Source organism: Oncorhynchus mykiss, chromosome 12, assembly GCF_013265735.2.
Source record: "Oncorhynchus mykiss isolate Arlee chromosome 12, USDA_OmykA_1.1, whole genome shotgun sequence".
NCBI lineage: Eukaryota > Metazoa > Chordata > Actinopteri > Salmoniformes > Salmonidae > Oncorhynchus > Oncorhynchus mykiss.
Genome location: NC_048576.1, coordinates 92,989,392 through 93,005,828, shown reverse-complemented (window position 1 = coordinate 93,005,828; position 16,437 = coordinate 92,989,392). Strand labels below are relative to the sequence as shown.

The following is a 16,437-nucleotide window of genomic DNA, read 5'->3' as shown; positions in this document are numbered from 1 at the left end:
CAGCTTCACATACACAATGCAGAGAAGGACATATTAGTAGATTTGTTTATTTAAAAACACTGTTTGATCTTTAAAAAAATGAGGCATTCAATGTGGACATTGTTGGACATTGTTTAGGTTTCATGTGCATCTGATAAAATCCACCACCAAAACCAATGACACATACAATATTATTGGGAAGACTTCGTCACATGATCAGAACAGAGACATACAGAACATTCCATAGACATACAGCGCAGACTGAAGACTACAGTGATGGTTAGAGGCAATAGAGAACTTTTAGCCTCTATGGGTGCTCTTCAGACAAAACGGGTCCTTTAATCTAAATGGACAGAAATAGTTTCCAGAAATGACATCCTCGTACAGAAAGAGGCACATAACCATGAGAAAAAGCAGAATACCTGCCTACAATTGAAGACTTGTGCAGTTTCATGAAATTGATCAAATCCAGTGTTCCAGGTTTCTATGAAACAGGACCTATTTTTTAACTGGGCAAGTCAGTTAAGAACAAATTCTTATTTTCAATGACAGCCTAGGAACAGTGGGTTAACTGCCTGTTCAGGGGCAGAATGACAGCTCGGGGATATGAACTTGCAACCTTTCGGTTCCTAGTCCAACTCTCTAACCACTAGGCTACCCTGCCGCCCCTATAATGAATGACAATATAATGAGTGAATATACTTTTCCTTCTCCAATGTTTTAATTAAACATTAAATTAAACATTAACATGCTGTCATGTACTGTCATGTTGTCTTGTCTCTGTCCTTTCCCTTCACCCTGTCTCCCTCTGCTGGTCGTGTTAGGTTACCTTTTCTCCCCCGCTTTCCCCCAGCTGTCCCTTGTCTCCTCTAACTACCCATTCACCCCGTTCCCCACCTGTTCCCTTTTTTCCCTCTGATTAGGTCCCAATATCTCTCTCTGTTTCTGCTCCTGTCCTTGTCGGATTCTTGTTTGTTTGTGTCATTCATGCCTGAACCAGACTGTCGTCATGTTTGCTGTAACCTTGTCCTGTCCTGTCGGAATCTGCCGGTCCATCTGAGCCTACCTATGTTTGGTAATTAAAGAAGCTCTGTTTAAGTTGATTCGCTTTTGGGTCCTCATTCACGCACCGTAACAGAAGAATCCGACCAAGAATGGACCCAGCGACTTCGGATCCTCTCCACTCAGCCGTCGAGATCCAGGGAGCGATGCTAGGCAGACACAAGCAGGAATTGTCTGCTGCTCGACATGCCGTTGAGACCCTGGCCACCCAAGTCTCCAACCTCACAGAACAGGTTCACCATCTCCGCCTCGATCCACCGGCCACTTCCAGGGCTTTCGAATCTCCGGAGCCCAGAATCAATAACCCGCCGTGTTACTCTGGGGAGCCCACTGAATGCCGCTCGTTCCTCACCCAGTGTGATATTGTGTTTTCTCTCCAGCCCAACACTTACTCCAGGAGCACTGCTCGTGTCGCCTACGTCATATCTCTCCTTATTGGACGGGCTCGTGAGTGGGGCACGGCAATCTGGGAGGCAAGGGCTGAGTGTACTAACCAGTATCAAGACTTTAAGGAGGAGATGATACGGGTTTTTGATCGATCTGTTTTTGGGGAGGAGGCTTCCAGGGCCCTGTCTTCCCTATGTCAAGGCAATCGATCCATAACAGACTACTCTATTGAGTTTCGCACTCTTGCTGTCTCCAGTGGCTGGAACGAGCCGGCCTTGCTCGCTCGTCTTCTGGAGGGTTTCCGCGCAGAGGTAAAGGATGAGATTCTCTCCCGGGAGGTTCCTTCCAGCGTGGATTCCTTGATTGAACTCGCTATTCGCATTGAGCGACGGGTTGATCTTCGTCACCGAGCTCGTGGAAAGGAGCTCGCGCTCTCCGTCGCCTCCCTCTCCGCATCACTACCATCTTCCTCTGCCGGCTCGGGTGCTGAGCCCATGCAGCTGGGAGGTATCCGCATCTCGACTGAGGAGAGGGAACGGAGAATCACCAACCGCCTCTGTCTCTATTGCGGTTCCGCTGGTCATTTTGTCACTTCATGTCCAGTAAAAGGCCAGAGCTCGTCAGTAAGCGGAGGGCTACTGGTGAGCGCTACTACTCCTGTCTCTCCTTCAAGATCCTGCACTACCTTGTCGGTCCATCTACGCTGGACCGGTTCGTCAGCTTCCTGCAGTGCCTTAATAGACTCTGGGGCGGAGGGCTGTTTTATGGACGAGACCTGGGCTCGGGAACATGACATTCCTCTCAGACAGTTAAAGGAGCCCACGGCCTTGTTCGCCCTGGATGGTAGTCCTCTCCCCAGGATTCAGCGTGAGACGCTACCTTTAACCCTCACTGTTTCTGGTAATCATAGTGAAACCATTTCTTTTTTAATTTTTCGTTCACCTTTTACACCTGTTGTTTTGGGCCATCCCTGGCTAGTTTGTCATAATCCTTCCATTAATTGGTCTAGTAATTCTATCCTCTCCTGGAACGTCTCTTGTCATGTGAAATGTTTAATGTCTGCTATCCCTCCTGTTTCCTCTGTCTCTTCTTCACAGGAGGAGCCTGGTGATTTGACAGGGGTGCCGGAGGAATATCACGATCTGCGCACGGTGTTCAGTCGGTCCAGGGCCACCTCTCTTCCTCCACACCGGTCGTATGATTGTAGTATTGATCTCCTTCCGGGAACCACCCCCCCCCCGGGGTAGACTATACTCTCTGTCGGCTCCCGAACGTAAGGCTCTCGAAGATTATTTGTCTGTAGCTCTTGACGCCGGTACCATAGTCCCCTCCTCCTCTCCCGCCGGAGCGGGGTTTTTTTTTGTCAAGAAGAAGGACGGGTCTCTGCGCCCCTGCATAGATTATCGAGGGCTGAATGACATAACAGTGAAGAATCGTTATCCGCTTCCTCTTATGTCTTCAGCCTTCGAGATCCTGCAGGGAGCCAGGTTTTTCACTAAGTTGGACCTTCGTAACGCTTACCATCTCGTGCGCATCAGGGAGGGGGACGAGTGGAAGACGGCGTTTAACACTCCGTTAGGGCACTTTGAATACCGGGTTCTTCCTTTCGGCCTCGCTAACGCTCCAGCTGTCTTTCAGGCATTAGTCAATGATGTCCTGAGAGACATGCTGAACATCTTTGTTTTCGTTTACCTTGACGATATCCTGATTTTTTCACCGTCACTCCAGATTCATGTTCAGCACGTTCGACGTGTCCTCCAGCGCCTTTTAGAGAATTGTCTTTTTGTGAAGGCTGAGAAGTGCACTTTTCATGCCTCCTCCGTCACATTTCTCGGTTCTGTTATTTCCGCTGAAGGCATTAAGATGGATCCCGCTAAGGTCCAAGCTGTCATTGATTGGCCCGTCCCTAAGTCACGCGTCGAGCTGCAGCGCTTTCTCGGCTTCGCGAACTTCTATCGTCGTTTCATCCGTAATTTCGGTCAGGTGGCAGCTCCTCTCACAGCCCTTACTTCTGTCAAGACGTGCTTTAAGTGGTCCGTTTCCGCCCAGGGAGCTTTTGATCTCCTCAAGAATCGTTTTACATCCGCTCCTATCCTTGTTACACCTGACGTCTCTAGACAGTTCGTTGTCGAGGTTGACGCGTCAGAGGTGGGAGTGGGAGCCATCCTTTCTCAGCGCTCCCTCTCTGACGACAAGGTCCACCCATGCGCGTATTTTTCTCATCGCCTGTCGCCGTCGGAACGTAACTATGATGTGGGTAACCGCGAACTGCTCGCCATCCGGTTAGCCCTAGGCGAATGGCGACAGTGGTTGGAGGGGGCGACCGTTCCTTTTGTCGTTTGGACTGACCATAGGAACCTTGAGTACATCCGTTCTGCCAAACGACTTAATGCGCGTCGGGCGCGTTGGGCGCTGTTTTTCGCTCGTTTCGAGTTCGTGATTTCTTATCGTCCGGGCTCTAAGAACACCAAGCCTGATGCTTTGTCTCGTCTCTTCAGTTCTTCAGTAGCCTCCACTGACCCCGAGGGGATTCTCCCTGAGGGGCGTGTTGTCGGGTTGACTGTCTGGGGAATTGAGAGGCAGGTAAAGCAAGCACTCACTCAAACTCCGTCGCCGCGCGCTTGTCCTAGGAACCTTCTTTTCGTTCCCGTTCCTACTCGTCTGGCCGTTCTTCAGTGGGCTCACTCTGCCAAGTTAGCCGGCCACCCTGGCGTTCGGGGTACGCTTGCTTCCATTCGCCAGCGTTTCTGGTGGCCCACCCGGGAGCATGACACGCGTCGTTTCGTGGCTGCTTGTTCGGTCTGCGCGCAGACTAAGTCCGGTAACTCTCCTCCTGCCGGCCGTCTCAGGCCGCTTCCTATTCCCTCTCGACCGTGGTCTCACATCGCCTTAGATTTTGTCACCGGACTGCCTTCGTCAGCGGGGAAGACTGTTATTCTTACGGTTGTCGATAGGTTCTCTAAGGCGGCTCATTTCATTCCCCTTGCTAAGCTTCCTTCTGCTAAAGAGACGGCACAAATCATCATCGAGAATGTTTTCAGAATTCATGGCCTTCCGTCAGACGTCGTTTCGGACAGAGGTCCGCAATTCACGTCTCAATTTTGGAGGGAGTTTTGCCGTTTGATTGGGGCTTCCGTCAGTCTCTCTTCCGGCTTTCACCCCCAGTCTAACGGTCAAGCAGAACGGGCCAATCAGACTATTGGTCGCATCTTACGCAGTCTTTCTTTTCGCAACCCTGCGTCTTGGTCAGAACAGCTCCCCTGGGCAGAATACGCCCACAACTCGCTTCCTTCGTCTGCGACCGGGCTATCTCCTTTTCAGAGTAGCCTCGGGTACCAGCCTCCGTTGTTCTCATCTCAGTTCGCCGAGTCCAGCGTCCCCTCCGCTCAGGCTTTTGTCCAACGTTGCGAGCGCACCTGGAAGAGGGTCAGGTCTGCACTTTGCCGTTATAGGGCGCAGACTGTGAGGGCTGCTAATAAGCGTAGAACTAAGAGCCCTAGATATTGTCGCGGTCAGAGAGTTTGGCTCTCCACTCAGAACCTTCCCCTTAAGACGGCTTCTCGCAAGTTGACCCCGCGGTTCATTGGTCCATTCCGTATCTCTCAGGTCATTAATCCTGTCGCAGTGCGACTTCTTCTTCCGCGATATCTTCGTCGCGTCCACCCGGTCTTCCATGTCTCCTGTGTTAAGCCCGTTCTTCGCGCCCCCGCTCGTCTTCCCCCCCCCCCCCCCATCCTTGTCGAGGGCGCACCTATCTACAGGGTCCGTAAAATCTTGGACATGCGTCCTCGGGGCCGTGGTCATCAGTACCTAGTTGACTGGGAGGGGTACGGTCCTGAGGAGAGGAGTTGGGTTCCCTCTCGGGACGTGCTGGACCGTGCGCTGATTGATGATTTCCTCCGTTGCCGCCAGGTTTCCTCCTCGAGTGCGCCAGGAGGCGCTCGGTGAGTGGGGGGGTACTGTCATGTACTGTCATGTTGTCTTGTCTCTGTCCTTTCCCTTCACCCTGTCTCCCTCTGCTGGTCGTGTTAGGTTACCTTTTCTCCCCCGCTTTCCCCCAGCTGTCCCTTGTCTCCTCTAACTACCCATTCACCCCGTTCCCCACCTGTTCCCTTTTTTCCCTCTGATTAGGTCCCAATATCTCTCTCTGTTTCTGCTCCTGTCCTTGTCGGATTCTTGTTTGTTTGTGTCATTCATGCCTGAACCAGACTGTCGTCATGTTTGCTGTAACCTTGTCCTGTCCTGTCGGAATCTGCCGGTCCATCTGAGCCTACCTATGTTTGGTAATTAAAGAAGCTCTGTTTAAGTTGATTCGCTTTTGGGTCCTCATTCACGCACCGTAACACATGCAGCTTTTCTGTGTTGGAATGGTGCGGCCGTACCCCAACAACAAAACGGTGTGGCCATATACCCATCATTAAAAATAGGAATGCTAGTAGACCGCTGATTGGCCAGCTCATCCTCCTTAGGAGGATGACATCATCCTCTATGAGGAAATAGCAAGCATTTTTTAAACGGTCTGTTTGAGGTGGGGTTTTTCAAGTGTTTTTTTATTTTCCTCAAATTTATGCTTTGGCCACAAATAATAGTATAGGATGAGTCAACAACATTATTTGGGTACGAGTTGACAGAATATGAACTTTTAAAAGTGAGATTTTCACTGGACAGTTCCATTAGCATCATACCAAACCAACATGTGTAACCATACAGCCAACCTTCCAATTAGTAAGGAAACGTCCATAGTGTAACATGGTTCACCTGTACACTGGACATCTATATACTGCATCAGAAAATCATCAGAAACATCACTATGACAATGGATTTAACTGTGTGTGAGGTTTACCTATCGAAACATTAAAAAATCCACCCAATACGTGTTTAGTTGAACATTCTCACATAGCGTCAACTTTCAATGAAAAAAATTAATTGGCCTCCTTTATCAGTGAACCAAACTGAAAGTGGTTGACCTGGCATACTGTGTGTAAACAAATGTACTGGTACAAAATGGAACAATGCATAGCAAGATGAATGACCCGAGTCAAACCAATCAACAGGTACAAAAAAATGCCTTAATAGCAGAGAACTGGTAATGCACAAATAATGGTAATATTGTAGCGAATTGGAGGCAGCCTGACTATGACTCGTAACCACCCTACAAATTTGATACATTATCTCCATCAACAATGGAAGTATCTATACAAAACTATGGATTTGACACCTTGGCTGGGATTCTACGCAAGGCGCGTTATAGCACTCACTATACAGCCGACAGTGTGCTTTGTAAAGACATTTTCCCAGAAGTTCGCGGAGATCGCATTCATTGTAAAAGCTGCGTATTCAGACTAAAGAGTAAATGACCTTTAAAAACCTGTTATGGTGCACAGCGTTATAACACATCTTGTATTGAATCCCGGCCTCTGTCTAATGGATTAATCAACAAATACAAACAAATAACCATATGCTCATGTATGTAAAAATCCTGTCCTTAACAAATGCACTGGCACTAGGAGCACAGGCCTAGGGGATGGTAGTACGGTATCTAACATGCCCCATGTACTGACACCAGGAACACAGGCCCAGGGGATGGTAGTACGGTATCTAACATGCCCCATGTACTGACACCAGGAACACAGTCTCAGGGGATGGTAGTACGGTATCTAACATGCCCCATGTACTGACACCAGGAACACAGTCTCAGGGGATGGTAGTACGGTGTCTAACATGCCCCATGTACTGACACCAGGAGCACAGGCCTAGGGGATGGTAGTACGGTATCTAACATGCCCCATGTACTGACACCAGGAACACAGGCTCAGGGGATGGTAGTACGGTATCTAACATGCCCCATGTACTGACACCAGGAACACAGTCTCAGGGGATGGTAGTACGGTATCTAACATGCCCCATGTACTGACACCAGGAACACAGGCCCAGGGGATGGTAGTACGGTATCTAACATGCCCCATGTACTGACACCAGGAACACAGTCTCAGGGGATGGTAGTACGGTATCTAACATGCCCCATGTACTGACACCAGGAACACAGTCTCAGGGAATGGTAGTACGGTATCTAACATGCCCCATGTACTGACACCAGGAACACAGTCTCAGGGGATGGTAGTACGGTATCTAACATGCCCCATGTACTGACACCAGGAACACAGTCTCAGGGGATGGTAGTACGGTATCTAACATGCCCCATGTACTGACACCAGGAACACAGTCTCAGGGGATGGTAGTACGGTATCTAACATGCCCCATGTACTGACACCAGGAACACAGTCTCAGGGGATGGTAGTACGGTATCTAACATGCCCCATGTACTGACACCAGGAACACAGTCTCAGGGGATGGTAGTACGGTATCTAACATGCCCCATGTACTGACACCAGGAACACAGGCCCAGGGGATGGTAGTACGGTATCTAACATGCCCCATGTACTGACACCAGGAACACAGTCTCAGGGGATGGTAGTACGGTATCTAACATGCCCCATGTACTGACACCAGGAACACAGTCTCAGGGGATGGTAGTACGGTATCTAACATGCCCCATGTACTGACACCAGGAACACAGTCTCAGGGGATGGTAGTACGGTATCTAACATGCCCCATGTACTGACACCAGGAACACAGTCTCAGGGGATGGTAGTACGGTATCTAACATGCCCCATGTACTGACACCAGGAACACAGGCCTAGGGGATGGTAGTACGGTATCTAACATGCCCCATGTACTGACACCAGGAACACAGTCTCAGGGGATGGTAGTACGGTGTGTAACATGCCCCATGTACTGACACCAGGAACACAGGCCCAGGGGATGGTAGTACAGTATCTAACATGCCCCATGTACTGACACCAGGAACACAGTCTCAGGGGATGGTAGTACGGTATCTAACATGCCCCATGTACTGACACCAGGAACACAGTCTCAGGGGATGGTAGTACGGTATCTAACATGCCCCATGTACTGACACCAGGAACACAGTCTCAGGGGATGGTAGTACGGTATCTAACATGCCCCATGTACTGACACCAGGAACACAGTCTCAGGGGATGGTAGTACGGTATCTAACATGCCCCATGTACTGACACCAGGAACACAGTCTCAGGGGATGGTAGTACGGTATCTAACATGCCCCATGTACTGACACCAGGAACACAGTCTCAGGGGATGGTAGTACGGTATCTAACATGCCCCATGTACTGACACCAGGAGCACAGGCCTAGGGGATGGTAGTACGGTATCTAACATGCCCCATGTACTGACACCAGGAGCACAGTCTCAGGGGATGGTAGTACGGTATCTAACATGCCCCATGTACTGACACCAGGAACACAGTCTCAGGGGATAGTAGTACGGTATCTAACATGCCCCATGTACTGACACCAGGAACACAGTCTCAGGGGATAGTAGTACGGTATCTAACATGCCCCATGTACTGACACCAGGAACACAGTCTCAGGGGATGGTAGTACGGTATCTAACATGCCCCATGTACTGACACCAGGAACACAGTCTCAGGGGATGGTAGTACGGTATCTAACATGCCCCATGTACTGACACCAGGAACACAGTCTCAGGGGATGGTAGTACGGTATCTAACATGCCCCATGTACTGACACCAGGAGCACAGTCTCAGGGGATGGTAGTACGGTATCTAACATGCCCCATGTACTGACACCAGTCTCTGACACCAGGAACACAGTCTCAGGGGATGGTAGTACGGTATCTAACATGCCCCACAGGGGCCAACGTATTGGGGTCAGACAGAGAGGTGTTGGAGGGGGGCAGGCCACACCTCCTTGTTCTTCTCTCTGTACACTGTGCCACATGACATACAAGAACACTGCTGCACATCAACACTGTGTTCTGTGGATACAGATCCAGGCAGTCTTTGGCTGACTGCGTATGGTGACGCAATGCTCCAAAAGATGGCATGCCACAGCTCTCTGTCCTTCACGGAAGCAGCAAGGTCCTCTGTAGTTAATTAAAACGGTCAACAGTGTAATTTAGTTCATTAAAAGGGTCAACAGTGTCTTTTAGTGCATTAAAACCGTCAACAGTGTCGTTTAGTTCATTAAAACGGTCAACAGTGTCATTTAGATCATTAAAAGGGTCAACAGTGTCTTTTAGTGCATTAAAACCGTCAACAGTGTCGTTTAGTTAATTAAAATGGTCAACAGTGTCTTTAGATCATTAAAATTGGAAACAGGGAAGTGGACTTCTAGAACTCACTCTGATGAAGCTGGAACGATCCAAAATACCTTTCAGATTTCTTCAGCTCTTCTCCTTCATTTACAAAGTCCATAGAAAGCTCAGGTTTCTGTATTTTACTTGTCTTCTTTTGTTCACTGAGATGTTTATCTTAACAATGTCCTCCTTTCTGCCTAACAAGTCACAGGGTGACCCAGGGAATGAAATGACAACATTTCTCTGAATGTCCTTACATAATCGCAGAGTCAGACAAGCGTGTCCCTGAATGTTGCATACACTACAACAAACCGCTATTTATGTTGTAGCCGTAAAGTCTCTGAATGTTGCATACACTACAACAAACCCCTTTGAGACATTAGCCCTGACAACACTGAGCAACAATGCTCCACTGACCTACCTTTAAGGTATGGAAGAGCATTCTGCTGGACCTATACAGTGTGTCCACCTAGTGGTCTCCAGAAGAATGGCAACGACATATTTGAAGAGAGACAGGAATGAATTCTATGCCTGATTGTTACTATTATCATCAACCAAAGAAAAAACTAGATGCCTACCTTCATAACTATGTGTAGAGGAGAGCAGCGACAATACTAACATGTCCCAGTGAAAAATCCCCACACTACACACTCAGATGTAATCTGGAGGTTAGGTTTACTCTGTAGGTTAGGTTTAGTCTGTAATGTAGGTTTACTCTGTAACGTAGGTTTACTCTGTAGTGTAGGTTTACTCTGTAGTGTAGGTTTACTCTGTAGTGTAGGTTTACTCTGTAGTGTAGGTTTTTCTCTGTAATGTAGGTTTACTCTGTAGTGTAGGTTTACTCTGTAATGTAGGTTTACTCTGTAATGTAGGTTTACTCTGTAGGCTAGGTTTACTCTGTAGTGTAGGTTTACTCTGTATTGAAGGTTTACTCTGTAGTGTAGGTTTACTCTGTAATGTAGGTTTACTCTGTAATGAAGGTTTACTCTGTAGTGTAGGTTTACTCTGTAATGAAGGTTTACTCTGTAATGAAGGTTTACTCTGTAGTGTAGGTTTACTCTGTAGTGTAGGTTTACTCTGCAGTGTAGGTTTACTCTGCAGTGTAGGTTTACTCTGTAGGCTAGGTTTACTCTGTAGTGTAGGTTTACTCTGTAATGAAGGTTTACTCTGTAGTGTAGGTTTACTCTGTAGTGTAGGTTTACTCTGCAGTGTAGGTTTACTCTGCAGTGTAGGTTTACTCTGTAGGCTAGGTTTACTCTGTAGTGTAGGTTTACTCTGTAATGTAGGTTTACTCTGTAATGTAGGTTTACTCTGTAGGCTAGGTTTACTCTGTAGTGTAGGTTTACTCTGTAATGAAGGTTTACTCTGTAGTGTAGGTTTACTCTGTAATGAAGGTTTACTCTGTAGTGTAGGTTTACTCTGTAGGCTAGGTTTACTCTGTAGGCTAGGTTTACTCTGTAGGCTAGGTTTACTCTGTAGTGTAGGTTTACTCTGTAGTGTAGGTTTACTCTGTAATGTAGGTTTACTCTGTAGGCTAGGTTTACTCTGTAATGAAGGTTTACTCTGTAGTGTAGGTTTACTCTGTAGTGTAGGTTTACTCTGTAGGCTAGGTTTACTCTGTAGGCTAGGTTTACTCTGTAGTGTAGGTTTACTCTGTAGTGTAGGTTTACTCTGTAATGAAGGTTTACTCTGTAGTGTAGGTTTACTCTGTAGTGTAGGTTTACTCTGCAGTGTAGGTTTACTCTGTAGGCTAGGTTTACTCTGTAATGAAGGTTTACTCTGTAGTGTAGGTTTACTCTGTAGTGTAGGTTTACTCTGTAGTGTAGGTTTACTCTGTAGGTTAGGTTTACTCTGTAGTGTAGGTTTACTCTGTAGGTTAGGTTTACTCTGTAGGTTAGGTTTACTCTGTAATGTAGGTTTACTCTGTAGTGTAGGTTTACTCTGTAATGAAGGTTTACTCTGTAGTGTAGGTTTACTCTGTAGTGTAGGTTTACTCTGTAGGCTAGGTTTACACTGTAGGCTAGGTTTACACTGTAGGCTAGGTTTACTCTGTAGGCTAGGTTTACTCTGTAGGCTAGGTTTACTCTGTAGTGTAGGTTTACTCTGTAATGTAGGTTTACTCTGTAGGCTAGGTTTACTCTGTAATGAAGGTTTACTCTGTAGTGTAGGTTTACTCTGTAGTGTAGGTTTACTCTGTAGGCTAGGTTTACTCTGTAGGCTAGGTTTACTCTGTAGTGTAGGTTTACTCTGTAATGTAGGTTTACTCTGTAGGCTAGGTTTACTCTGTAATGAAGGTTTACTCTGTAGTGTAGGTTTACTCTGTAGTGTAGGTTTACTCTGTAGTGTAGGTTTACTCTGTAGAGTAGGTTTACTCTGTAGGCTAGGTTTATTCTGTAGTGTAGGTTTACTCTGTAGGCTAGGTTTACTCTGTAGGTTAGGTTTACTCTGTAGAGTAGGTTTACTCTGTAATGTAGGTTTACTCTGTAATGTAGGTTTACTCTGTAGGTGAACAGTAGTAGTAGAGGTATACAGTACCTACACAGCATCTTCAGATCCAAAAGTGTCATTCACCATTCACAGCAGGGTGTCCTCGATGTAGTCAGGGTCCTCAAGGGTCTCCAGACGTCTCTTGCAGGCATCTAGGATTTTCTTCCTGGGTCCCAGGGGGATGTGGATGCTCTTGAGGTCCTGGTCCGAGCACAGCAGCAGCGCCTCCAGGTCAATCTTCTCCCGCCTGAAGACGGTGAGGAACTCGCCCATGGTCTGCGCAGCCAAGAACACCTCCAACGGGCTGGTCACGGCCTCGAAGTCATCATCCAGCCCCAGCTCCAGCTCGTCCCAGGGAAGCTCCTGGCGGTTCCTTTCCCGGAGGCTGCTGGCACTGCCGATGCTGTCCCCCCCATCGTCCAGGCTGGGCGAACGCCGCAGCCGGCTGCGCAGCCGCACGTTGGTGCTGCCAGCCCGTTCGGTTCCTCCGCTGAGGCTCCCCTCGTCACGCCCGCCGATGCCGAACAGGCCACCGCTGATATAGTTGCGTCGGAACACCATGGTTCCCAGACCGGGCCGGTTGAAGAGAGAGTCGTGGCCCGAGTCGGTGCTGACCTCAGAGTATTCCATGTCGGGCCGGTAAGACAAGTCCGGCTCGCTGATGGCACGAGAGATGGTGTCGTCGTTGGCGTCTCCGTGGAATATGTCTCGGAGGTTGCCGCGGCGCCCTGCGCGGTCCCGAGGGCCGACATAGGTTCCCTGTTTAAGGAACATGACATCGTTGCCCAGCTGAAGGCCCGAGAGGGAGCGCACGCTCTTCCTGCCGTCCTCGTAGATCTTGAAGGTCCCGTCCCCTTGCTTCCTCTTCTCCAACCTCTTCTGGATCTTGGTCTTGCCTCGGGTTGTGGCGTGAAGAGTAGCCTGCAGGGACAAAGAGCAACACAGGCTTCAACCACTAATTATAGAGGAGCACACATCTAAAATTTAACAGACTTTCTCCACTGATGGGAAATGTTGCTGTTCTAACTGTTGTGCATGTGAAACGATACAGCAGCAGACATAACAGAGAGGGAGTTTCACATGCAACAGTTAGAACAGCAACATTTCCCATCAGTGGAGAAAGGAGAGGATACAATGACAGTTATTTGCAGTCTATAATTATGTACGCCATGTTGACAATTAAAGGGACATTACATTTGTAAAACTTAAGATAAGTCAATTTCCCAGGTCATTCATTTTATAGATGCAGCTTTGTACTACAATCCTAAATGAAGGGAAAAGAGAAGCATCATATTATTTCCAGATGTGCTGTGTTCATCTTTCCCATTTATTCATTTAGCTTGAGGCATCATATAGCTGGAGCTACACAAACAATGGCGTGGAATGTGCACTCCTCTTGACATCGGACTATTTTTATTTTTTAAAACTATTTTTATCTGACAAACATTGGTTTTGGAGTGGAATGTCCCTTTAAATAAATATTCAAAAGCCAAAAATGGCTGGATGAGGCTGTATTGTACTGACCTAAGAGTACGGCACACTGTCACACCCTGATCTGTTTCACCTGTCCTATGCTTGTCTCCACCCCCCTCCAGGTGTCTCCTATTTTCCCAATTATCCCCTGTATACCTGAGTTTTCTGTTTGTCTGTTGCCAGTTTGTCTTGTCCCGTTAAGTCCTAACAGAGTGTTCCTGTGTTCTAGTTTTTCCTTAGCCTTCCCAGTTCTGACCTTTCTGCCTGACTCTGATTTGGGAGACACCTGGAGGGGAGTGGAGACAAGCACAAGACAGGTGAAATAGATCAGGGTGTGACACACACTGACGGTGGTGTTTAGGTGGTGCAGCTTGTACTGACCTGAGAGTATGGCACACTGACAGTGGTGGTGTTTAGGTGGTGCAGCTTGTACTGACCTGAGAGTATGGCACACTGACAGTGGTGGTGTTTAGGTGGTGCAGCTTGTACTGACCTGAGAGTATGGCACACTGACAGTGGTGGTGTTTAGGTGGTGCAGCTTGTACTGACCTGAGAGTATGGCACACTGACAGTGGTGGTGTTTAGGTGGTGCAGCTTGTACTGACTTGAGAGTATGGCACACTGACAGTGGTGGTGTAGTTTGTACTGACCTGAGAGTATGGCACACTGACAGTGGTGGTGTTTAGGTGGTGCAGCTTGCGGCTCACTGAGCTGCTTGTGTAGCTGGTGAAGCTCATGGCGTCTGACATGGACTGCTCCGACGCTGCCTCTTTGTGGAACTTGCGCTCCATACGCTTGTGGTGCTTCCGCTGCAGCTTCACACACTCCTTAATCCTCCTCTCGGCCTCGCGGAAAGCCCGCTCCTTCAGCTTCCCCACCAGCTTGGGGTTGAGGGCCGACTGCTTGGCGGCGATGGAGTCCAGGTAGCGGACACAGTCCATGTGGCTTTTGGTGGCGGCCATGTCCAGGGGCGTGTGGTAGTCGTTGTCCAAGCACCACATGTTGGCACCGAAGGACACCAGGAAGGACAGGCAGTTGTGGTGGCCGTTGGCGGCCGCCAGGTGGAGAGGTGTGTTCCCCCATATGTCACACTTATCAGGGTTGCCTCTGCAGAACAAGAGGAAGTACAGACATCAGCTAGAAGGTTGATCCAGAGAGGCTGAAAGAAGCAACGGGCATATAGCACACACATGGCCTCCATATTAGGAAGTCTTCATTCTAATACGGATGTTGTACAGAGACCAGGGATGAACAGGACTATGTAAAAGTATTTCAAATACTTGCACTGTGCTGGATTTAGTTCCCCCCCCCCCCCCCCAGAACCAATGGAGTAGTCCCAAATGTGAAAATATCAAGCTAAATCTAATGCACCACAAATACGTGCTCTTAGTAAACAAGATACTTTTTTTCCCACTCTTACCTGTACTTGAAACATCATTTTTGCAACGATGTCAAGACCATCCCCAACTCTTTACAGTGCCAACGAAGACCCGTGCCAAGACAGGTGATGATGCTGTTACAAGTCATGCTGTTCTGTTCCAGAGGCATTCAGTAAGTGCTATCTGTGAGTAATATGAACCAGGAGAAGGATAACCCACTCTCAGATACTCCTAAACATAGCAGGTACTTAGTGAGAAAGCCCATAATTTATTTTTTTTATCATGATTTCAGCACTGAGATCTCATCCATGGGCTGTTCATCGAATCTTCATAAATCATGTTTAACCTTACATCACAGTACCCTTTAGCACTGGTAAATCTCTGCAGCCACAGCACCAGCAACAACACAGTAAACTAATTCTTAATGACAGCAAACAGATACACAAGTTATGAGATGAACAATACCACTGTTTGGATCTGTTGTCATTATGTTTTAGAGGATTTCTCTGGCTTCTCCATGCTTTTCATTCCCCTGCCATCAGCTTACCATGACCCCATGGGCACCTCAGCCTCCACTAGGACCTACACCTCTACACTACAGTCAGCCTGTAACACAACCACCGGCTTGTCAACACCACTACACTAACCAGTGTCTTGTTTCACGGGAGGCCCGGGTCAGGCTGCCCCTGACTCGGGAGCGTACTACCGGGGTGTGCATACCTGGTGATGTCATGCTCAATTCCTTCAGTCGCGCAGCATTGGAGCTGAGTCTTCCCAATGTAGGGCCAGTACAGATGACTTAACGTCACTAATATTTGTTTAGGGCCAGTACAGATGACTTAACGTCACTAATATTTGTTTAGGGCCAGTACAGATGACTTAACGTCACTAATATTTGTTTAGGGCCAGTACAGTTGACTTAACGTCACTAATATTTGTTTAGGGACAGTACAGATGGCTTAATGTCACTAATATTTGTTTAGGGACAGTACAGATGACTTAACGTGACTAATATTTGTTTAGGGCCAGTACAGTTGACTTAACGTGACTAACATTTGTTTAGGGCCAGTACAGATGACTTAACGTGACTAACATTTGTTTAGGGCTGAGGGGCAGAGTTCTAATGTGTTCCATAAAACATTGATAACATATCACAACGTGATTCGTATTGCAGTTCTATTCCCAGGAAAAGGGAATTGTTTACAGGAATTACATCAAAGGTGAAGTCCTGTTTACCGCCAGCTTGTACTTCAACTTATCCTTTCAGAGGTTTAAATATTAACAGGAAGTTCCTCTATTTAAAGGCAGTGTATAAACAGCTGTCAGATTTGGAATGGTTCTGGATGGTGGTACACTAACCTTATTGCTGATCTTAAAAGGGGAAGTTCCATGATTTTACAACTTGATGTTAGATGGTTCCTGACCCTGAAAGTAGTCTATGGGCCAGGAGACCAACTTTAATCCATGATTAGTT

The 16,437-nt window shown here is 47.7% G+C and overlaps 2 protein-coding genes across 7 annotated transcripts in view; one reads left to right on the top strand and one right to left on the bottom strand.

Moving 5' to 3' along the window:
- Positions 1-5,778: 5,778 nt before the first annotated feature.
- Positions 5,779-16,437, bottom strand: part of LOC110485273 (Usher syndrome type-1G protein homolog) — a 30,900-nt gene continuing 20,241 nt past the window's right edge. Inside the window, exons 2-5 of one of the 3 annotated variants that reach the window (XR_005035202.1) lie at positions 14,235-14,691; positions 12,160-13,032; positions 9,670-9,821; positions 5,779-9,411 (exon numbers count right to left, since the gene is read on the bottom strand). Coding sequence is in view for 2 of the 3 variants with exons in the window: in XM_036939213.1 (XP_036795108.1) it covers positions 12,199-13,032; positions 14,235-14,691 (1,291 nt within the window). In the remaining variant the exon portion in view is untranslated. Of the gene's footprint in view, positions 9,822-11,864; positions 13,033-14,234; positions 14,692-16,437 lie in introns of those variants that run through there. The other 2 variants (XM_036939213.1, XM_036939214.1) reach the window with 2 other exon arrangements.
- The window catches only part of LOC110487082 (proton channel OTOP2), a 30,413-nt gene continuing 27,723 nt past the window's right edge, over positions 13,748-16,437 (top strand). The window contains exons 1-2 of one of the 4 annotated variants that reach the window (XM_036939208.1): positions 13,748-13,901; positions 15,062-15,135. In XM_036939208.1, the coding sequence (XP_036795103.1) occupies positions 15,092-15,135 (44 nt within the window). In that variant the 5' untranslated portion in view covers positions 13,748-13,901; positions 15,062-15,091. Of the gene's footprint in view, positions 13,902-15,040; positions 15,149-16,437 lie in introns of all 4 variants that reach the window. The other 3 variants (XM_036939209.1, XM_036939211.1, XM_036939210.1) reach the window with 3 other exon arrangements.